The following is a 24,280-nucleotide window of genomic DNA, read 5'->3' as shown; positions in this document are numbered from 1 at the left end:
CACACAGACGTTTGTTATACTAAAAATGTCCATTGTTCCTATAGCAACCGATCACAGCTCCTATTAATGATGTGTAGTTCCCAGCTCCATTGACTTTAATGGAGGCAGATTTTTGGAGAGTAACTGTAAAGTGCGGGGTTAAATTTTCCTGTCAAAACATAGTCTATGACATTCCCTGAGTCACATGGAGTGTTTGTGAAAAATGTTGGGATTGTAAATGCGACGGTGCGGATATTTTTAGTGGACATACACACACACATACACATAGCTTTATATATTAGATAAAAATGTAATGAATTAAGAAAATATACATTGCTGTGCCGTGTTTTCTATTTTTATTTTACTTCGAGCAGTGTTGCAGGAATACGGTAAATGCGGGTGACGTTGAATTTATATTTTTCAAGCCACTATTATTATTATAAGGGTTAAGATATAACCTCTTTGAGAAAATTTAAAGTGGAAATCTATATGCTGCAGGATTTATTTTTTACTACAGATTTCATCCTTTTATTTAGAAGAAAGCAATGAAGGGTCCTATGCATTAACCACAGACATAGGACTTGGTACACATATGAAAAAAAAATCATGCAATAAATACACACTTTTTTTGGCTGATGCCAGAAAACCACTCTTCTTCACATAATCTTTGCAGACGTCTTGACATGCCCCCTCTAGTGGTAACAGTTGAGAATATTCGACAATCTGCTGTCATCGCTGATATAATTTGCTGTGCACGGTTATTTATGATATATAATACAATGAATAAAAAGTCAGAGTTAATTAATGCCCGTCTAATCCCTCCTATACTGAAAAATCATGTGATAATACCTCTAAACACTACTACAGTAAACCTAAACAACAGGCCTATAAGTTGGAAATTGTTGTGGCTATGCTGACATCGAGTGGTCAATTAATGAAGTACATGACCAACTTTTTTTTTTATAGTGTAACCTACGATAGAATTTACTTTTCAGTTTATAGGAATTTTTATAGGAATTTATGAATTTTGCATTTATGGTACATATAAAAAATAATAAAAAATATATATTTGACGGGTTTAAAATTTTTAATATGCATGAACCCAAAAAGTTTTCACTTTGAAGGTGATTGTGGATGATTACCGTTAACAATTAAAAAGTAATGAATATATTATCTTCTAACAAGCCTGTGTGCCTGTGCAACAGTCCGTCTAGTAAAAATGTGCCAATATACGGTAAGTATGATCATATTCTTTATACGGTCTTCAACATTGAAATTGCAATAACAAGAAGGAAAAGTCATAAATTGATGAAAATTACAGGATGGATAGACGTGTTATTAATAATATTACAGTTATAAAAAATGATCTGCCAGCAGCGGATCTTGATGATTTATGTGCTCAAGTGCATTCAGGTTGTCCCTGTATTTTACTTTTAGTAAATAAACGATGGTCCTAAATCAGTTTAATGTGATGGTTAATATATAGCACTAGTTGTAGTACCTGGCATTGCCCAGGATAGTGACTAAGTGTCTTACTCCCCTTCTGTGTCTGTCTGTCTTTCTCTCTCTCTGTCTCTGTGTGTGCCTCTATTTCTCTCTGTGTGTATGCGCTTCTCTGTCTCTCTGTGTCCCTTTGTTCTCTCTGTGTTTCTCTGTCTCTCTGTGTCTCTCTGTGTTTCTTTGTGTCTCTTCACCGAAATCATATTACCTGACACATAAGCTTTTTATTCTATGAATGTCCTTCGTTGCCTATAGCAATCAATCACAGCTCCTATTCATGACCTGTATCTCCCAGCTCCATTGACTTTAATGTAAGCAGGTTTTTTTGGCGAATAACTGTAAAGTGCAGGGTTAAATTTTTCACTCAAAACATAGCCTATGACATTCCCTGAGTCAAATGGGACGTCTGTGCAAAATTTCATGATTGTAAATGCGACTGTGTGCATTCCTTTAGTGGACATACACACACAGACATGCACAGACACATATACATACACACACACACACACACACACACACAAACGCACACACACTCAGCTTTATATATGATTATCCTGTTATTGTTTTATAAGTTTATCATAACTGGCCAGGAAACACAAGCCTATCAGGCATTTTTTGCTATACTCTTTGGTATGAAAATCAAATATGCCATAAATGCCCAAGTTTGAAATACCCTGTTAAGAAATGCTCTGTTCACACCACATCTTAACTTCGGCATTTGCACCGGGCAAGTTGTGTTCACATATCCATAAGTCCCCCGTTCACCTGATAAAAGCATACAGATTGATCTCTCACCTCCATCAGGCTGGTATGTGTTGCATAACTTTTTTTTTAACCTATGTCAATTAAAAAAAAAAAAAATCCTCTAGTGTATAGATATTACTGTTACATACTGTACTTTTAAAGGGAATCTATCAGCAGTTTTTTGCTACCTCATCAGAGAGCAGCATGATGTAGGCAAAGAGATCCCGAATCCAAGAATATATCATTTAGATTACTGGCTGCAGCCTTTCTGATATAATCTGAATTTTTGGCTTTAGTCATGTAGCTGAGCCCAGGGAGCTATCCCCGCCCACCCCAGGCTCAGTATAGAGATTATACATTAACAGTGAGGTGTTAAACACAGCAGGGGGTGTGCTGGACTCCCCTGCATGAGCCAGCTAGACCTAACAATGTTAATCACAGGGTAATAAAGCCATTAGTTTAAGTAAACACCAGCACACAGCCTGATAAGCGAGGCATACTTGATTTTTGCTGTTTAACTGCTACAGCTTGCTGTAATCAACAGATTACATAGAAAAAACCTGCTGACAGATTGCCTTTTATGGCACCCCCTTGTGTCCTTTTGATGTAATCATGTTGCCGTCTATTTAATTTCAGAATATCTAAAAATCAAATTGACCCAATGATTCTTGCTTCTTTATCAGTTTCTCGAGAAGCTGCCTCCTTGTGCAATACGCTTACAACTTTCCAGACCATCCCACTCGACATGGCTCCAGACCTCACACGAGCCGTCACCAACGTGGTTTGTGCATTGTGTTTCAACACAAGATATAGTAGAGGCGCTGAAGAATTTGAGACCATGCTAAGCTACAGCAAAGGCATTGTGGACACCGTGGCAAAGGATAGCCTGGTTGACATCTTTCCCTGGCTCCAGGTATGGCTGTAATGGAAAGTAGACGTAAAGGGGGTTTTATGGTTTCGAGAACATTCCTATTACATGCCTGCAGTTTGCTTAAAAACAGATACCGGCAGAGATTCAGTGCTGGACCCGGGGAGGGTGAATAAAGGACAGTTTACTTTTTAAAATCAAACTGGAGAAAGGGATTTTCCAAAACCAGAAAACCCCTTTAAGGGGAAAGTCTAGAATCAGCGCTATACATAGATGCATCATGGCCTGACAACTGAGTTGAGCAATTTTGGTGGTTTTTAATTTGTGCTGCCCTTCATTAGCGAAGAGAGAGATCTACTCTACAACTGTTCAGATCTCTTATAATTAATTGTAAAGTGGTTTTTTTTCCGATACATTACATTATTATGTGATATCAGGTATTGAGATGACACTTTCTGCTCAGTGTGAACAGTGAGCCAGTCAAGTAATGAATGCAGTTTATTTACAATTATATTTATTTCACCTTTTCTGTACAATAATTATCTATATAAACTGCAAACAGCAGAAAAAGCCATATAAATCTTTGAATTATTCCCATGGCAATTGACTAATCATCTTTTTTTCTTTTGTGTACCTATTTCTGTAAAAGCCAAGTGATACCTATTATACTACTTATATATTCCAAGGATCTGGGACTAGAGAAATTATGATTGAAAAAAACGTAACTTATACAGTACATACCAAAAGTTTGGACACACCTTCTCATCTCTAGAATAACTATTAAAAGGAGACTTTGTGCAGCAGGCCTTCATGGTAAAATGGCTGCTAGGAAACCACTGCTAAGGACAGGCAACAAGCAGAAGAGACTTGTTTGGGCTAAAGAACACAAGGAATGGACATTAGACCAGTGGAAATCTGTGCTTTGGTCTAATGAGTCCAAATTTGAGATCTTTGGATCCAACCACTTTGTCTTTGTAGGAAAGGTGAACGGATGGACTCTACATGCCTGGTTCCCACCGTGAAGCATGGAGGAGGAGGAGGTGTGATGGTGTGGGGGGGCTTTGCTAGTGACACTATTGGGGATTTATTCAACATTGAAGGCATACTAAACCAGCATGGCTACCCAACCATCTTGCAGCGGCGTGCTATTCCATCCCGTTTGCGTTTAGTTGGACCATCATTTATTTTTCAACAGGACAATGACCCCAAACACACCTCCAGGCTGTGTAAGGGCTATTTGACTAAGAAGGAGAGTGATGGGGTGCTACGCCAGATGACCTGACCTCCACAGTCACCAGACATGAACACAATCGAGATGGTTTGGGGTGAGCTGGACCGCAGAGTGAAGGCAAAAGGGCCAACAAGTGCTAAGCATTTCTGGGAACTCCTTCAAGCCTGTTGGAAAACCATTTCCGGTGACTACCTCTTGAAGCTCATCAAGAGAATATCAAGAGTGTGCAAAGCAGTAATCAAAGCAAAAGGTGGCTACTTTGAAGAACCTAGAATATAAGACATATTTTCAGTTGTTTCACACTTTTTTAAGTATTTCATTCCACATGTTTTCATTCATAGTTTTGATGTCTTCAATGTGAATCTACAATTTTTAGTCATGAAAATAAAGACAACTCTTTGAATGAGAAGGTGTATCCAAACTTTTGGTCTATACTGTATTTCATCCATTTAAAAAAAAAAATCCATTTTGTGGATCAGACTCGGCCACTAAAGGCCATGGGGATCTGTGAAACAGGGATGAAAAACAGAAGACAGACGTTGTACTTCAGACTTCCCTCTGAGTTTCATCCATTTTTCATTGAACCATAGTTAAGAGTCAATGGATAAATAAAAGTTCAGAGTCTACCTGCTTCAGTTTTTTGGAGGCAAAATAATTAACACAGGAGAGGTGTGCCCGTTTCTCATAGATGTGTGAATGTAGCCTAAGAGTAAAATGCAGTATATAAAATATATGTATACTGTATATACCATTTAGTTTGGGCTCCACCTCTAACTAATCATCGCAGCCCATCCCAATGAATTCTGAGAAAAATACATATAATTCAATATAAAAACATTTTTGTTCAATTCCCACATTAAATAGAGACTAGGTTCTGCTAGTACACTTGATGCACATCTTTGTTCCAAGCGATCGTTAATACGACACTAGTGAAGCTCCAAATTTTCTATTGTGATGAAGGGTTAAAAAGGCCAATTGGTGGCTAAAATGTCTCAGCACTAGTGATGGGTAGACCTGGACTGTAAAAGTTCGGATCCACGTGGTTTCAAACGTGGTTGAGTGTCGGGCTGGGGTCTGTAATTCTCAGGGAATTCCAGCTAATGATCCGGATCCCGCACTCGTGAAATGAAAAGAAAAAAAAAAGAATAGGAATGAAGCAAGTTCTTCATACTTACCGAGTCTCCAGCACAGCTGTAACTTTTCCCGCATTATTGCTCATCCATATGCACGGCTTTCCCTGCCCACCGGCCGTCCTGGTGTCTGTGATTGGTTGCAGTCAGATGCGCCCCCAGCCTGTGTGACAGCGTCTGCCTGCAACCAATCACAGGTGCTCTCTGCAGGTCGCTATTGTGGTATAAAATAAATAAATAAAACAATTAGTGTAGGGTTAGCCCGTATTATGATACCAGCACAGATAAAGCCCATGGCTACAGGCTGCAGCCTCCAGCCCTGCACTTATCTTGGCTGTGTATCAAAAATAGAAGAAACTGCTTGCGTTTTTTGTTTTTTTTTTTAATTATTTAAATAAATAATTAAGAAAAACAGTGTGCGGTCCCCCTCCATTTTGATACCCAGGCATGATAAAGCCCAACAGCTGGGAGCTGGTATTATCAGGCTGGTGAGACCTATGGTTACTGGGCCATCCCCAGCCTAAAAATAGCAGCCTGCAGCCGCCCGGGATTGTCACATCCATTAGCAATAATGAGCGGCCCTAGAAGTGACCTGGAAAAAGTTACAGCCACGCCGAAGCCTCAGTAAGTATGAAGCGCTTGCTCTTATCATCCTATCCCTCCTACCACCATTTTTAATTGCCGGATTCTGGTCCCTAAAGACTTATATGGGGACCGGCGTCTGGCCAGGTAACAGGACCAATCTCGGGCCGGATCAGGGAATTTTTTTAACCCGGTTAGACCCACTGGTTATCTGTGAGTCCGCCTATCACACTCAGCACACAATTAAACTGATCTCAGGTCATCACATTATTGAAGCCTTTCCCACTCTATGAGGTCAACTTTAGCATGCACCAGGCCCAATAGGAACATTCCCATTTAACCTGAGCCAAAATCAGGAAAGTCATTGTCACAGCAATACATTAATACCAAAAACAGTCACGCCTAGTTTCGGCATTTGAAGAATGTGGCCATTGAACGTTGGAACCGTGTCAAAATGACGAGTGTTGTCCCCAATATCACCAACATCTAACTCTCTAGATTCTATGTGGATACACCACCCACTGATAAGTTTCTGTATATGTGACGCCCCTGACCTAATCAGGGTGTCACATGGAACTGCACCCCTTTCTCTTATGGTGCAGAACTCACCCTCCATAGTTCTAGGATCCTAACCTTTGGTATTGCTTCCATCAGCATTCAAATCCTAACCACACCTCACACCACACCCTGTCAGGCACACCAGTGGGTGGTCTAGCTGGAAAAGGGCCACCCGCCTAGGGGTCAGATAGAATGGTGGGAGGGACATAGTCAGTGAAGTGGTAGCCCTCAGAGAGTGAGGAGCTGAGGGAGTAATAGCTCCCTGGGAGACTTTGGCTAGGTCGAAGACGGTGGTCTAGGACCGGAGGAGTCGGAGACCCGGTCGCAGGGTATTGGAGAAGGGTGCCCAGACTTAGTTGTGAAGAACGGTCAGCACCAGAAAATCTAGTAACCAGACTGGTATCAAGCACGGCGGGGAGTGGACCCTAGATTAGGGAGTAACTTCACGCAACCTGATAATTAACCTGTGGAGGATAGTCTCTTTATGAACTTTCCCCAAGAGCTCAGAGATCGAAGGCACCAACAGAATGAGGGGGATAGGGCTTTCCAGCTAATGCGGCCCACTGAAATTTCAAGCACAGCTCCTCTATTTAATCGTAGGGAGCGGGACCCCGAAAGCTTCAGGCCAAGGGGTCACTCAGAAACATGTTAACACAGTGCATGGAGGTATGCCCAGAACCATCAGCAATACCAACAGGGACGGATTCCCGGACGAGCTCCCCCAAGTGGCAGCGGCACCCAGAGACTTGGTTTACTCCTGTGTCAGAGTCTGCTTAATGGTCGCATCAACATCCACACGGCCTGAGTGAGTACGCTGCTCTCCCCTGAATCTCCCCTCCTGGCCTGCACCACGCTTCCCTACATCTCCATTATCCAGAGTCCCGGGGCCTAACCTACCCATGGAGGGAACGTCATCTGGCTGCCCCGCTCCATCTCCCCCGGGTACTCCCATTGGCAGCGGCGGTACTCCTCTTACCGCGAACCACGGGTGGCGTCACGAACACTAATCCCCTTGTAAATAGTCGCCCTTTCATTTTCCAGTGGCCGTAAGCCCCCGAGTCCGGAGACCCTCGAGCCACAGCAACCCCGGATCTGAGCAGTCCAACTGCTGCAGGGGCGGTACATATACATATATAACCTTAAAATTTAAGGGCCCGAAAGATCAAGACCAGTGAGGTTCATGCTTGTCTTGATGACGTAATGATGATGAGATGTGCTGGAGTCAGACTCCCCTCACTCAGTGTGAGATGCTGGTTTGCACCTCTCTGTGTGCCTAGCCACAAATCCTACTCCAGCCTCTACTACTGTAAGTTTTCTGGGGTAGCAAACGCTGCCCCAGCTCCGCTCACTTTGTTGGAGCTTGGCAAAAATGACTTCAGAATGACAAAGTCACATAATTTTAGTCCTGCCTTGAGTTGCACCAAAATTATGCAACTTTTCAAAGCTTGTTATGTTAGAATACTGTTGTAAAAGCTTTGATAAAGCAGGCCCAAAAAGAGAACTTAGATTTTAATACAGCTTTTTCGCAAAAAGTTGAATTACATTTTTAACAAATTGGGCCATTCTATCCATGACTGACCGATTTCCCTTTACGACTGTGGATAGAGATAGCCATCAATCCTTTGGTATGACCATCCACTGGACTCTGACGCAGAGATAGAGCAGGAATTTCATTAAACAATGAACTAACCACGAAAGGAAATTCAATATTTGTTCTTTAATGTTTTCAGATATTCCCGAACAAGGACCTGGATGTATTGAGGAAATCGGTGGCAACCCGAGATCAGCTGCTCCAAAAGAAGCTAAAGGAGCATGAGGTAGGGGATGTAGAACATGTGTAAAAAAAAATCCAGTGTTAAAACTGTTAAATGCATTCAAAATTATTTTTTTTAAAGAATTTTGACAATAAATAATTATAATGGGAAACTGCTTAATGATAAATGTCAGGATTAACCCACCTCCCTCTTTACCATTCACACAATAGCCAAAGTACGACATTATTGTAGTAAAACATTTGTGACGTTAGCCAAGCTGTATTCACATTCTGAAGCACAACTTGGTGACCCCACAGATTGCATCACTTTGTACCCTAGGACATAGAATGCCCTCGGCCCTTTCGCCTCTCCACCTCCACTGGTTCCCTCAGGCAATCATTAGTCATCCTGTCCAGCGTTTATGGCTCTACATGTCTGACTGAACCAGCACAGCCAGATTCCCACATGTGCCTTATGTCCTGTGGTTTGATCCCATACAACAGGGAAAAAAAACCCATACTTTCCAAAATTCCAATCCTTAGACAGTCCAGTCCTGTCATATGACCATCCACCAGGAAAAGACTTTTGGCCACTGCCACTCATTCAAAGGGGATTTTGCTTTTGTTCACAATACAATCCTGCCTAATCGGGATCATTAGTAAGTTTGTAAAATATTCTGTTCTACCTTTTTAAAAAAGAATGTCATCAGAGTTTTGCTAAATCATCTAAGAGCAGCATGATCTTGTTTCAAGCCATGTACGGCTTACTGGGCTATTTGCTGCAATTTTCATAAAATCCCTGTTTTATCTCCTGCAGTTCTCTGAATACTGAACTCTGTACAACGCCGCCAACACCACTGATTGGCAGCTGTGTACAGTGTCACACTGGCGAGTGCGGACCTACTATGCCATGAACATGCTTACCCTGAAGGGGTGTGACTAAGTTACTACCGGGTCTTCACCATAGCCTATGATGGTGAAGATGGACTGGGCTGCTTGTAGACCCCAAGTACTACTCCAGGGCAGTCCCTTGTACTGCAACAGCTGAGCAGAGGGTCATGGACGCAGGCACGGGACAGCAAGCAGAATGAATTTGGAGCAGCAAGTAGGAGTGGGTAGTGGAGGCTAGAAGGAGCTGGAGAAAGCAGGAGTCGGTACTGGAGACTAGTGGGACAGAGTCGGAGCAGGCAGGAGGCAATACTGAAGAGTAGCAGAATACTGGCATACTAGTGGGAGCTAGACACACAAGGAACTTAAATGTTCAGGCAGCTCACCACTGGGGAAGGTACCTTAAATTCATAGTGACTCCCAGCCATAGGCTGGGATACTTTAGGATGCATGCTGTCCTTTTTAGAGGCCAGGAGTGCGAGCATGTGTGCCCTAAGAATCTTGCCTGATAACCTGAGCGACATGCGCAGCCCCCAGCTTGCGGAGACAACAAGCAGAGCAAGCTCCTCAGACAGAGCAGGAGGAAGGAGCAGGGAGGACACCGATGGCCAGCTGTGGAGATGTGCACCTCGGCATCTCTGTCGGGAGTAGACTGTGGGGCAGTGCAGGGACGCTTTACAGGCAGCAGCCTGACAATCAGTGGTAGTGGTGGAATTCATGAATATGGAGGACTACATGGCAGCAAGTTTACTAGTCCTCTAGCTATAATCTTTTGATATAACAGTGATTATATCAAAACTACAACAAGCAGCCCAGCAAGTGACACATCACTGGAATCAGAGTCTCTGTCTATTTGTTATGCTGCTCTCAGATTCGGTGGCAGAAACTGTGAAAGATTCCCTTTAAACCCCTCTCTGCTACTTCTCCCATTCACCTGTCATACTTTTTTCTCACTTGCACCCTTTATTGCCTCAAAAATAAGACCCACCAGACTCTTAACACCACTGTAAATGCAACACTATTTTCACACTCGTAAAAACATGATCGATTATGCCTCCTTGTCGAAACTTTTATCCACTTTTCATATTACAACTTGAATGCCCTTCATGTCAGAAAATGAGATTGTGATTGGGTCTTGTCACTGACAGTGGGGTCCTGGGACACCCTGAAATGCCATGGCTTGGGAGGTTCCTCATTAATTTGGAAAATCTAAAACCATGCTTGTATTATTCCCACTAGTAGTAAATCTGTCGTTGTGTTTGAGACCTCTGGTTTCTTACTCTAATTTCGATATTACAGGCGGCTTTTTGCAGTGAAACAGTCAATGACTTATTGGATGCTCTTCTGAAAGCCAAGCTCAGCATGGAAAATAACAACAGCAATATCTCCCATGAGGTGGGACTGACGGAGGACCACATCCTGATGACAGTCGGGGATATATTTGGAGCAGGAGTGGAGACAACATCTACAGTGTTGAGATGGGCAATAGTATATTTATTACACTACCCAGAGGTAAGAATTATGTGGAGCTATTTTTTTAGAAATCAGAGTTAGAATCACTGGTTATACTAGTTGGATCCACCTTTATAATAAATTACAGGTGCAGAAGAAGATCCAGGAGGAGCTGGATATGGGGGTTGGATTTGGAAGGCATCCACAACTGAGCGACCGGAAAATCTTACACTACTTGGAAGCCACCATAGCTGAAGTTCTCAGAATTCGCCCGGTCTCCCCTCTACTCATTCCTCATGTAGCTATGAAAGATACTAGGTGGGAAATTATGAGAATTTTGTATCAAGTTGTGAAAACAGTGTAAAATTAATTGAATCCTTTACCTATTTTTGTTACTGAATTGCACTGTAAAGGGGTAAAAATTAGGGATGATCGAATACATCAAATATTCGGCAACGTCAATATTCGCCGAATAGGCTGGCGCTATTCGACTATTTGTGAATATTCGATGCGCAATGTAAGTCTATGGGAAACCCGAATAGTTGCCGAATAGCAACTATTCGGGTTTCCCATAGACTTACATTGTGCATCGAATATTTGCATCGCGGCGACCTATTCATTGTATATTCGCAAAGCCGAATATTGCCAAATATTTGTTATATTCCATCATCCCTAGTAAAAATGTAGTTTTGAAAAACACTCACAGGCAAAACTATCATACCTGAGCCATGGAGCTATATAGGGTCCTTTTGGCTCAGATGAGAAAGCCAATTCAATGAAAAACCCTTAATTTTACATTTAAGCAATAACCTTTACGTTACATAGCCACATTGTAAGTTGAGCGATCAATGAGTAAGACCTGCTTTTGCTTCTACTATGAAGCCTGCTTTACACCTTGCAATTAAGCATACGATATCGTATGCGATATGACACGCCCCCATCGTATGTGCGACACATTCAATATCTTGACCGTGTCGCAGAAACGATTAATTGCCGTCACACGTACTTACCCTTCCATACGACCTCGATGTGGGCAGCGAACATCCACTTCCTGGAGTGGGAGGGACGTTTGGCGTCACAGCGACGTCACGCGGCAGCTGGCCAATAGAAGCGGAGGGGCAGAGATGAGCGGGACGTAAACATCCCGCCAACCTCCTTCCTTCCGCATTACCGGCGGGAGCCGCGTGACGCACGTAAGATCTGTTCATCATTCCTGGGGTGTCACACACTGTGATGTGTGCTGCCTCGGGATGTAGATGTAGGCCCTTCGCTATCTCGCCGACCGTTAATTACCTATAAAAAAGGGAAATCTCTCGGCGATAGGCTAGTACATAGCCATTTTGAAAGGAGCCATGAAACAAACTGGCTATCTAGAGAAATCAAAGGGTGTTACAAATGCTCCAAATGTATTGCATGCCCCTTTTTGGAAATAGGGAAAAACTTTAGGAGCAATGTCCTTAACAGAATTTTTGAAATCCGCCACTTTATCAATTGTCGCTCTCAGGGAGTGGTATACAAGGCCACTTGTTCTTGCGGCCTTGAATACGTGGGTAAAACCATTCGTGAATTTAGACGTCGAATAGGGGACCACCTGGGTGACTTCGAGCACCAGAGAGACAAACCTTTGGCCAGACACGTCTGGGCCAAACATGGTGGTGACCCCTCAGTGCTACGTTTTGTGGGTATTGATCTGATCCCAAAACCCAAAAGGGGAGGAAATTGGGACCAAAAAGTACTTCAAAGAGAGACTAAATGGATTTTTACCTTGGGTACCTTATCCCCGCAAGGATTAAATGAACAATTGCAATTCGCCAGTTTCATTTAGGTCCATTTGAACAACTGCCAAAGATAGCCTTGTATTAACGAACAATGATATTGTAAACCCGTTGGTTCGGGATTGATGGTGCGGTTCCGTCTCCCTATCTGGAACCCGATCTATACGTCACTGTTAGATTTGGGCCTTGATCGAACCATATGATTGATATACAGCTAAGGTCAAATATAACACATAGATGTCACAGCACACCTTCCCCCCTTCCCTTATTTCTATGTTCAGTCACATATTTAATCGAATACATCTAATAACCTCCCCATTGTAGTAGAACATGGTTATACATTGTGCATAACGTTTTGTGTAATACATCTTTGGAGCCCTCCTAGATTAGGCAGCATAGGTCGATTGACATGCGTATAGGAGAGATGCTCCCTTATTAAGTAATGGTGACGTCCTCTCCGTCCCATCATGTTATAACATTGAGGGGAGGGGGTTGAAGGAATAAGCGTTTCCATGTTAGAGTATGCACAATACATTTATTTGGGATATATATGAGACCAAATGGATGCATGTCAGCATCCATCAGTGATGTTACTTTAAGGATATCCGTTGCTGTAGAAACTGTGTAGCACACTGTATTGTTCTTGATATACACAGTGACTTAACAAGACGTTTATACGGAGGTTGATTATCTTAGCGTCCGGCATGTAATATCCCTTTATATGATATGGAGCGCATGTATTTTTGTTCCATACAGGGATTTGCACGGAACGTCTGAGAGATGCCTCCCTATGAGATACGTCACTCAGCATTGGGTACGCCCCTAATTGCGAGAGGTCCTGGACATATGCGAAGCCCGTGGTGATGTGCCAGTCTAGAGAGACCGGATGTGACGTGCTTCATGCATCCGGTTCCCTCTGTGTGGAGCGCGGATGTATGCGTTCCACAGGGGGAGACTGCGCAGTAGATCCAAGAGGTCTGCTTTGACGGGTCTGGGACCTCCCCGATTTAGGGATAAACACGCCCCCAGTACTTACGTCTGAAGGGTTTGTATTTGCTGAGAGGCGCGCCGTTACGGCGCTCCCTGATTGGTTCTCTATGGTACACACCCAGAATGATTCCGGATGTGACTCATACACCGGATATGCATGTGCTACTTTGGAACGCACGCTGCGATTAGCTACCATGTGCTTTCATACAACGTGGCATATATACACTTGGAGAGTGATAATGATGACTGAACATAAACACCTGGGGATGAAACTGGCCATTGGTGAGTTTCTGATTAAGTGCAACTGTTGATTGGCTTTGCTATGTATATATACTCTCTTTTATACCTGCCTCAGCTCCTATGTGTGTCTGGGTGTAGGACCCTCTACCTCTAGTGCAATACTGAAGTCCCCTGATGAGTCGGTAGTGATGAAACGCGTCGGGACGAGGACCAGAAATATTGTAGGGACACAAGAGAGGACTAGATGTGGTCTGTTCTTGTAAGAGCAGAAGCTTTGGGGTGCTAGACGTTATAAAGATCCTCTAGGGTCAGTTTAGGGCCAGCCGATGCTGTGTGGACCCATGTAGAGGAAGTCTTTTGTACCCCAAGCTGCAAGAATGGGTGAGATCATTCCTAAACTCATTCCATAAGAATTGAATTGGTAAATTCCTCCTTGAGGACTACCGTGCACTATTTGTTTATTATATTGAGTTTTTTTGATGATTTTTTCTGATACTCATACTGGACCATTGTCCCTAATGGAGTGATAATCATCTTACTCAATTTGTTTTGTGTTTTTTGTGTTTTTTTGCTTGTTTTGTTATGTCATAGGTTCTCTGGAAATGTGGGTGTTGTATTAATGACAGCAATCCAGAGAACTTTGGGTTAATACACATTTTAATCTAAAAATATTTTAATGAAATAGATTAAAAGTTACATTTTAGCCTCTGAATGCTAATCCCCCTGCCTCGGGAACATTGAACAACCCGACGTGCAATTTTTAGCAAATGAACAACGTGTATGCGATGAACGGTTTTACGTTCAATCGCAATCGCACGTTGTTGTCACATGCTACAACAACACTAATGATGCTGGATGTTCGTCACTTACGACGTGACCCCGCCGACACATCGTTAGATATGTTGTAGCATGTAAAGCCCGCTTTAGAGTATTACCTATTGAAACAGTTTAGTTGTAACTTGTTTTATCCACAATACGCAATGCTGGTGCTAAGGTTGACCTACTATAACAACATGTCACCTATCCACAGGATAGATAACTAAATGCTGAGGGTCCAACTCCTAGGACCCCCATTGATCCCTATAACAGGTCTCTGCAGTCCTCTGTTTATATGGCGCTAAGGCTTTGCATGATGTGCCCCACAATTCAATTTATTGTCTTTGGGTCTGCCGGAGATATTTGAGCACTGTACGTGATTATCTTCATCAGGTCCTTACATAATGAATGTAACCGTAGTATAAACAGGTTACCCCGTTCAATTAGGGGACTACAGAGGCATGTTCTTGTGATTATTGTGGGTACTAACACTGAGACATGCTGTAAACAGCAACTTATAGAGGAGAAACTTCTTTAAGACTCTTGGCAAAAGGGTGACTGAAGGTCAGGAGTGTATTTTTATAGATTAATATGCATTTTCAACTTTAAGGGAAACCTGTTACCAGAATTGGCAACTATAAGCTGTGGCCACCACCAGTAAACCCTTATATACAGCATTCTAGAATACTGTATATAAGAGCCCAGACCGCTGTGTAGAACGTAAAAAACACTTTTATAATACTCACCTAAGGGGCGGTCCGGTCTGATGGGTGACGCTGCTCTCTGTTCCAGCACCTCCTCTCTGCTGCGATCTTCGTCTTCCTTCTACCCATCCCAGTATAGATGATGTGTCTACACAGGCTGAAATTTGCTGAGAGCAGATCAAAGTACTGTAATACGCAGGCACGAGGAAAGTTTAAAGACAACATGCGCACTATAATACTTTGATCTGCCTTGCTGGGCAGATCAAAATACGCCTGCGCAGGACCTCAATGCTGGCCAGTGTGGATGACTTAGACGCGTCATGCACATAGGCCTCAGAAGAAGGAGGACAAAGATCGCCGCAGAGAGGAGGCGCCGGACTGGAAAGCAGCGATGCCCATCGGACCAAACCACCTCATAGGTGAGTATTATAAAGGTGTTTTTTACGTTCTACAGAGCGGCCGGAGCACTTATATACAGTATTCTAGTATGCTGTATATAAGAGCTCAATAGTGGTGGTCGCAGCTTATAGTTGCCAAATCTGGTGACAGGTTCCCTTTAAGGTGCTCTCCGGGCATATCATACGGTGGCGATCCAAAAGTAATGATAAATCAATAATAAACACAATGAATATATTAGAAAAAAAAATATTTTTCTACATAGTCTCCTAACAAGTCTATATATTTAGTCCATCTCTTTTCTAAACTTAGAATTCCCTTCGAAAAAAATTCTTGATCTTGACCCTCAAAAAAATCCCCACCAGCGGTTATCACGTCGCTATTGTTGTCAAATTTCTTGCCCCGGAGGTCTTCCTTGAGGCGAGGAAAGAGAAAGAAGTCACTGGGGGCTAGATCTGGCGAATAGGGGGGGTGTTCCACCAGTTCAAAGCCCGCTTCTTGAATGGTTGCCATGGCAACTGCAGCTTTGTGAGCCGGCGCGTTATCTTGGTGAAACAGCACTCCAGCCCGCAGTTTTCCGCGCCTTTTCTCCTTGATAGCCTCCCGCAATCTTCTTATTTGTTCTGCGTAGTAGGAGCCCGTAATAGTGGCTCCCTTCTCCAAATAGTCCACCATAATAATTCCTTCAGCATCCCAAAAAACGGACGCCATAACCTTCCCTGCTGAGCTTGACACTTTGAATTTCTTCGGCGTCGGTTCGTCGGCTCGTTTCAATGTTATCGATTGTTGTTTAGTTTTGGGATCAAAGTGGTGGATCCAGGTCTCGTCCATGGTAAAAAAACGTGACAAAAAATTCTCCTTGTCTGCTTGGAACTTTTCGAGATTTGCTATTGAAATGTCAACTCGTTTCTTCTTTTGCTCGTCGGTTAACATTTTTGGCACCCAACGCGCGGAGACCTTTCTCATATGCAATTGTTTTGCAAGGATTCTTTGAATACTGCCATATGAGATCCCTGTGACCTCAGCTACATGCCTGATAGTCACTCTTCAATCTGCCAATACAACATCTTCAACTTTTTTCACGTTTTCTTCATTGAGGGACGTGGATGGGCATCCTTCACGATGTTCATCTTCCGTCGATGTTCTTCCCAGCTTAAATTCCTTGGCCCAGCGTGCAACTGTGGAATATGGAGGAGAAGAGTCCCCCAATGTTTCCACCAAGTCGCTGTATATGTCTTTGGTAGTCATTTTTTTCAAGCAGAGGTATTTGATGACAGCTCTGAGCTTGTTTTTTTCCATTTTGATGTTCACTCCTCGGCAGTTCATAGTCAAATGAATGTAGCTCCCGGGAATCGTGGCCTATTTAAGTGATTTTTTTTTCCTGGACTAGTGGGTACCTAAGAAAGAAGAAAACATTTTATTTTAATTTCTGTGTGCAATAGAAATAACCGATTATCATTACTTTTGGATCGCCCCTTGTAGTAATGGCTCGAGGTGTGCGAATAGTGAATTATTCGGGTTCGGATTATGCTATCCAAATACTGACTACTATTCCAGTATTCGTCATGAAAAAGGAATCTAATGCAAGTCAATGAGGAACCCGAGCTTTTTTCTTGAAGATTTCCCAGAAAAATACTCGGATTCCTCATTAACTTGCATTAGGTTCATAATTCATGATGAATACTGGAATAGTACTCAGTATTTGGATAGCATAATACGAACCCAAATATTTCACTATTCGCCTATCCTAGTAATGGCCTATCCATAGGATAGGTCATTATTAGATAGGAAGGGGATCCAGACGTCAGATCCCAGATACCTATCAGCTGTTATTAGCTCTGGAAGCAGCTGGATAGGAGATTGGCTCCTAGTCTTTTGAGTTCTGCAGTACCAAGCAGTGACTGGTAATCGTTGAATAGATCTGTGCTGTGTTGCACTAGTCTGTTTACATCTAGCCATTACCGGAGCTAATAAGAGCTGATCGACAGGATTGCCGGGTATCAGACCTTACTGATCTATTATTGTAGACCTATCCTAAAGACAGATCATCAATATTGTATGCCTGGAGAACCCTTTAAGCATATTAATGAAGGGTTGACTATGATAAATGGCAATGCAAACACCTTTTGATGGGCAACGAATTCATGCTGAGGGATAATTTGGGTCAGTAGACTCATCATGTCAAGTATACACACTGATAAAACATGACTTTGTGTTGTGTGTTACATAGATGTTTATACTTGTTTAACAGCATTGGAGAATACACCATTCCTAAAGAAGCCCGAGTGGTTATAAACCTGTGGTCCTTGCATCATGACGAGAAGGAATGGATAAACCCTGAAGAATTTAAACCAGGTTTGTTGAAAACATTTTTTGTAAAAACCCAAAGATGACTTTTTTCTGAATAATCATTTTCATGAACTGACGTGAACGACCATCTGCACAGGAAACTTTTCCAACTAATTAGATAAAATCTGATCTGGAAATGTGGTCTATAGATCGGTAATGATTGTTTTGTTACTATAGACACACGCATTATTGTCACCGATGCTCTTTATCAGTTATATCGGCCTCATTATCCGTGCCTTTATGACAGTCTTAATTGAGTACACCATTATCAGTTCATCAGGGGCAATGTTAAGTGCTTTGTGTTATGCCAGTCTAAAACATATGAGCTACAACCATAAAACTTGGATAGATCAGACCGCTGGATGATATGTTGACCCGAAGGAAACAACTGGCAGTAATGTTGCTCATGGAGGCTTTGATTCAATATGAAGACTTATAAACCAACTTTGGCCAACGTATATCCAATGGGCATGGTACCTTTGATGGTGCCCCGTACACAATACTGTGGGGAAAATAAATATTTGATCCTCTTCCGATTTTGTAAATTTTCCCACCTACTAAGAATGGAGAGGTCTGTAATCTTTCTTGTAGGTACACTTCAACTGTGATAGAGAATACAAAAAAAAATCCAGAAAATCTCCTTGTATAAGTTTTAAATAATTTATATTTTAGTGCATGAAATAAGTATTTGATACAATAGAAAACCAGAACTTAATATTTGGTACATAAATCTTTTTCTGCAATTACAGAGGTCAGACATTTCTTGTAGTTCTTGACAAAGTTTGCAAACACCGCAGGAGGGATTTTGATGACTTCTCCATACAGATCTTCTCCAGATCTTTCAGGTTTTGGGGCTGTCACTGGGAAACATTGATTTTCTCCCTCCTATTGGGTACAAGTCTGGAGACTGGCTAGGCCACTCCAGGACCTTGAAATGCTTCTTACATAGTCATTCCTTAGTTGCCCTGGCTGTGTGTTTCAGGTCAATGTCTTGCTGGAAGACACAGCCATGACCCATCTTGAATGCTCTTACTGAGGGAAGGAGGTTGTTGGCCAAAATCTTGAAATACATGACCCCATCCACCCTTTCCTCAATACAGTTCAGTCATCCCCTTTGCAGAAAGGTACAGCTAAAGTATGATGTTTCCACCCTGATTCTTCACGGTTGGGATACTATTCTTGGGGTTGTACTCGTCCTTCTTCCTCCAAACACAGCGAGTGGGGTTGAAACCAAAAAGTTCTATTTTGGTCTCATCTGACCACATGACCTTCTCCTATGCCTCCTCCAGATCATCCAGATGGTCATTGGCAAACTTTAATTGGTCCTGGACATGTGCTGGCTAGTCATGCATTGTATGTAGCTTAATTGAAAAAAAAGAGGACACACTGATAATGTAATCTGAATCTGCCCTTAAGGTCCAGTCACACTAAGCAACTTACCAGCGATCCCAACAACGATAGGGATCGCTGGTAAGTTGCTAAAAGGTTGCTGGTGAGATGTCACACTGCGACGCTCCAGCGATCCCACCAGCAACCTGACCTGGCAGGGATCGCTGGAGCGTGGCTACACAAGTTGCTGGTGAGCTCACCAGCAACCAGTGACAAGCCCCCAGCGCAGCGTGGAAGATGCTGTGCTTGGTAACTAAGGTAAATATCGGGTAACCAACCCGATATTTACCTTGGTTACCACCGCACGGAGCTACACGTGCAGAGAGCAGGGAGCAGCGCACACTGAGCGCTGGCTCCCTGCTCTCTTACAGCACACATCGGGTTAATTACCCGATGTGTGCTGCAGCTAAATGTGCACAGAGCAGGGAGCAGCGCACACTGAGCGCTGGCTCCCTGCTCTCCTACAGCACACATCGGGTTAATTACCCGATGTGTGCTGCAGCTAAATGTGCACAGAGCAGGGAGCAGCGCACACTGAGCGCTGGCTCCCTGCTCTCCTACAGCACACATCGGGTTAATTACCCGATGTGTGCTGCAGCTAAATGTGCACAGAGCAGTGCACACTGAGCGCTGGCTCCTTGCTCTCCTAGTTACAGCACACATCGGGTTAATTAACCCGATGTGTGCTGCAGCTACATGTGCACAGAGCAGGAGCCGGCAGCACAGGCAGTGAGAGCGGCGGAGGCTGGTATCAAAGGTAAATATCGGGTAACCAGGGACAGGGCTTCTTGGTTACCCGATGTTTACATTGGATACCAGCCTCCGCAGAAGCCGGCTCCTGCTGCCTGCACATTTAGTTGTTGCTGTCTCGCTGTCACACACAGCGATCTGTGCTTCACAGCGGGACAGCAACAACTAAAAAATGGCCCAGGACATTCAGCAACAACCAACGACCTCACAGCAGGGGCCAGGTTGTTGCTGGATGTCACACACAGCAACATCGCTAGCAACGTCACAAAAGTTGTTCGTTAGCAGCGATGTTGCTAGCGATGTTGCTTAGTGTGACGGGGCCTTTAGTGAACAGGTATATGGTAGGATTCCCATACACTACTCCACTGCCAAATATCCAAGTAGAACAATCCAAGGCCCCAGATATTTCCACAAAAAGTATTCTTTATTGATCATGTCATATATCCAGTAGAACAACAATTAAAAAGGCAATGTATCAAGCCATTGTTATTTTTGGTCTGTCTTGAAAAATTGCTGTTTTTCTACTGAATATATTCGATCATTAAGAAATACTTTTGGGAAAAGCTCTGTTGCTTTGGAATCTTCTACATACCCTTAAAGCATATCCATCATTTTAATTTTTATTTAGGAAATCAATAGTAAACATGAAAATAAGCAATTTGTCATATATCTTATCAGATAAATTTCCTTCTTTTAACAAGGCATGCTCCCATGTTTGCCGCACTTCCGTGGTCCATCCTCACGTCACTGTATCTCTCCATTTCCCTATTGCCGTTCAACACAGCCTTTACAGCCAAGCATCTCTTACAGCCTATCTGGCAGTATATGTTTGAGAAAGGTCATAAGACTGAAATGTCACGTGTTGTAAACCATTTTCTTTTGGACACTATTAAAATAATTCTATTTTGCCAAATTAGTTAGAATGCCGGATTCTTTAGTGGACTGGTTACGGATTTGGATCCTATCTGGGCACCAACTACTACCAGGAGTGCCGCATTTCTCTTTATGATTAAATCTAAGCACATCACCTCCAATACTACAATGGTGGGCATTTAAGTATTTCATACAGTAACACTTCTCTCCACAACTTTATATTTTTCACAGATCGCTTCTTAGATGAAAATGGACACCGTTTGTACTCACCAAGCCAAAGTTACCTACCATTTGGTGCTGGAATTCGAGTATGTCTTGGAGAAGCCCTGGCCAAGATGGAAATTTTCCTTTTTCTCTCGTGGATCTTGCAGAGGTTCACTTTTGAGGTTCCTGAGGGAGATCCTTTGCCAAATCTGGAGGGAAAATTTGGCGTTGTTCTTCAGGTGAAACCATTCAAAGTGAACGCAAGGTTGAGAGACGTCTGGAAGAACATTGATATCACTTCATAAACACTGCACATTGTAACGCCAATGGATCCCGGAGTTCTTTTGAAGATTTAAGGGGTTGTCTCAAGTTCTTATATGGATAAAATGGCAAAATGCTTCTAAAAACAAGTAACTTTGCAAAATACTTTTTACTAAAAATCTTCTTCCTTCTCAAGAACCGAGGGAGTTTTAATTTTATAATATACATCTCATTGCCAGTCACTCTTAATTTTATAGTGTATAGCTAGGTTAGGCCGCGCTCTCATCAGCGGTACTTAGCTGTAAAACCGGATCCGTCACAAATGCGTTTCAGTTCCATTCATTTCCAATGGAATAGCAGCAAAATGTGGTCACATGCGGTTGCGTGCGTCATACACAACCGCATGTGACCGCATCTTGCCGCGATTCCATTGGAAAAGAATGGAACTGAAACGCATTTGTGACAGATCCGGTTTTGTGGCAAAATACCGCTGATGTGAGCGCGGCCTTACTAGTGATCTTGCAGTCTCAATGTGGCCGGGTATGTAGGTAAAGAACGCGCCTTCTCACAAACTGCAGGATCGCCTCATCCGGCTAGCCTCTGTCCCCCTCACTTTTCCTATGCTGCAGAGGCAAAACTGCCTTTAATAGTAGCATCACAGAGTGCACAGTTCGGACCAACAGCTCAAGCACTCCTGGCAATCTTCAGGAGCACACCGTCCCCTGGAAAGCAGGAAGTCGGGGGGCCAGGAGCAGTGTGCTATTGAAGAAAAGAAATTGACACAACCCCTTTAAAGGAATTGTCCATTACTCTGACAACCCCTTCTCAATACCCATGTTTACTACCATTAAAATAATATAACTTATACTCACCTTTGGTGGCGACATCATTACAGCAGTGTTGACACTTCTTCTCCCGGGGATAGCGTGACTTTATTATTTCACGCAATCCCTGCAGCCAATCAGAGCTGGCTTCACTTTTCCCTCCTTTGGACAAATCAAGCATCTGGAGTAAACAAGAGCTGCAGTTGCTTTTACACTTTTTCCAGATGTCTAATTTGCATAGGACTCGTCATCCAAGACACATAGTCCCCAAGAAACATCTCAAAGTATCTTTACTCTGAAACATCAGAGCATTTCAGAATAAAAGATACCTGGTTGAAATAATGCTGCCAGGCTTTGATTTATGCTGCCCGTAGCTTGTGAAGCATTAATCCGGTGATAGTTTACCTTTAATAATGGAAGGGACACTAATGCAGGCAATGCTAAGGTTAGTTTGCAGAAATATACTTTGTAAATGGTGGATGTATGATTTAGTGTTATATAGTTACTACTGCCTGCATTGATCTTATCATCAGAAGAAAAAAAATGCATTCAACTACCAGAGTTTTACAAGTTTTCATGTATTATGGAGATCAGTTGACAGGGCTATTCTTAGGCTAGGTTCACATTTCCGTCAATTTGTATCAGTCACAATCCGCGGCTCTGGTAAACAACAGAATCAGTTTGGCGGATTCTGTTGATCCCATATACTTGTATGAGTGGCGGATTGTGACTGATGATGCTGCGTTGCATCCTCCGCCCGAATGATCAGTCGTGGAACGACTGACCGTCGGGCGGCAGGAACGCAGCATGTAGCGTTCTTTGAGCAGCGGAATCCTTTTGATTCCGCTGCGCATGCTCCCTCTCGGCAGCCGAACGATCAACTAGTTGCCCGGCAGCCGCCTTCTGTGAGCAATCAGCTGATCACCCGGCGGCTGGCTGCTGTGAGCGATCAGCTGTTCAACCAGCGGCCGGCTGCTGTGAGCGATCAGCTGTTCACCCGGTGGCTGGCTGCTGTAAGCGATCGGCTGTTCACCCAGCGGCCCGTTGCTGTGAGCGATCGGCTGATCACCCGGCGGCCGGCTGCTGTGAGCGATCGGCTGATCACTCGGCGGCTGGCTGCTGTGAGCGATCGGCTGATCACTCGGCGGCTGGCTGCTGTGAGCGATCGGCTGATCACTCGGCGGCTGGCTGCTGTGAGCGATCGGCTGATCACTCGGCGGCCGGCTGCTGTGAGCGATCGGCTGATCACCCGGCAGCTGGCTGCTGTGAGCGATCAGCTGATCAGCTGGCTATTGTGAACGATCAGCTGATCGCTCTCATTAGCCGGCCGCTGGGAGATCATCTGTTCACTCTCAAAAGCTAATGAGAGCGATCAGCTGATTGCTCTCTCTCACGTTTTACAACGGAGTCCGACAATTAATTCTTATTCTTGTCATCCGTTGTACAACGCATCAGTCACAAGCGTCAAGCAACGCATGTGACTGATGCAAAACAATGGAAATGTGAACCTAGCCTTAGATTAGTGTCATGTTCAGTACCGGTAAAATATATCTTTGTACCGTGTTAGCCAGTAGAGATAAAAAAAATGTTTAAAAGAACTGAAGTCCTGAACTGAAGTGGTTCAACCACTGAGGACTTCAGTTCTTTTAAACATTTTTTTATGTTCAGTACCATCATTTGGTGTACTCCTGCCTACAGAGTACACTGTCATACAGTGAATAATATGTGCTAAACAAAATGGCATAATAGTGGTATACATTATAAAAGAAATTATAATAATAATGCTGTATAGTGCCGCCACCACCGGGGACTTCAAATGTAATGTACTATATACAGTGCTAAAGTAACTGTTGCACATAGTGCTCTAAAGGAAACCACTACTCGCTACATACATAAAGGCACCTGCATCATACATAAATTACTATAATAAAAATCATGTACAATGTGTAAATAATACAGCAACAAAACTAGAAAGCAAAAAAGTTATAACAATATCTTAATGAGACCAAGGAGACCGGTAACAG

The 24,280-nt window shown here is 43.1% G+C and overlaps 1 protein-coding gene across 1 annotated transcript in view; it reads left to right on the top strand.

Moving 5' to 3' along the window:
• The window catches only part of CYP17A1 (cytochrome P450 family 17 subfamily A member 1), a 44,906-nt gene extending 23,167 nt beyond the window's left edge, over positions 1-21,739 (top strand). The window contains exons 3-8 of the mRNA XM_075352318.1: positions 2,907-3,136; positions 8,323-8,409; positions 10,533-10,745; positions 10,834-11,003; positions 17,858-17,961; positions 21,199-21,739. Of these exons, the coding sequence (XP_075208433.1) occupies positions 2,907-3,136; positions 8,323-8,409; positions 10,533-10,745; positions 10,834-11,003; positions 17,858-17,961; positions 21,199-21,476 (1,082 nt within the window). The 3' untranslated portion in view covers positions 21,477-21,739. The remainder of the gene's footprint in view (positions 1-2,906; positions 3,137-8,322; positions 8,410-10,532; positions 10,746-10,833; positions 11,004-17,857; positions 17,962-21,198) is intronic.
• Positions 21,740-24,280: the final 2,541 nt, after the last annotated feature.

This window comes from Anomaloglossus baeobatrachus, chromosome 5 (genome assembly GCF_048569485.1).
Source record: "Anomaloglossus baeobatrachus isolate aAnoBae1 chromosome 5, aAnoBae1.hap1, whole genome shotgun sequence".
Taxonomy (NCBI): domain Eukaryota; kingdom Metazoa; phylum Chordata; class Amphibia; order Anura; family Aromobatidae; genus Anomaloglossus; species Anomaloglossus baeobatrachus.
Note: the sequence above shows the minus strand (reverse complement) of the source record. Positions and strands in the feature narration are given on the sequence as shown.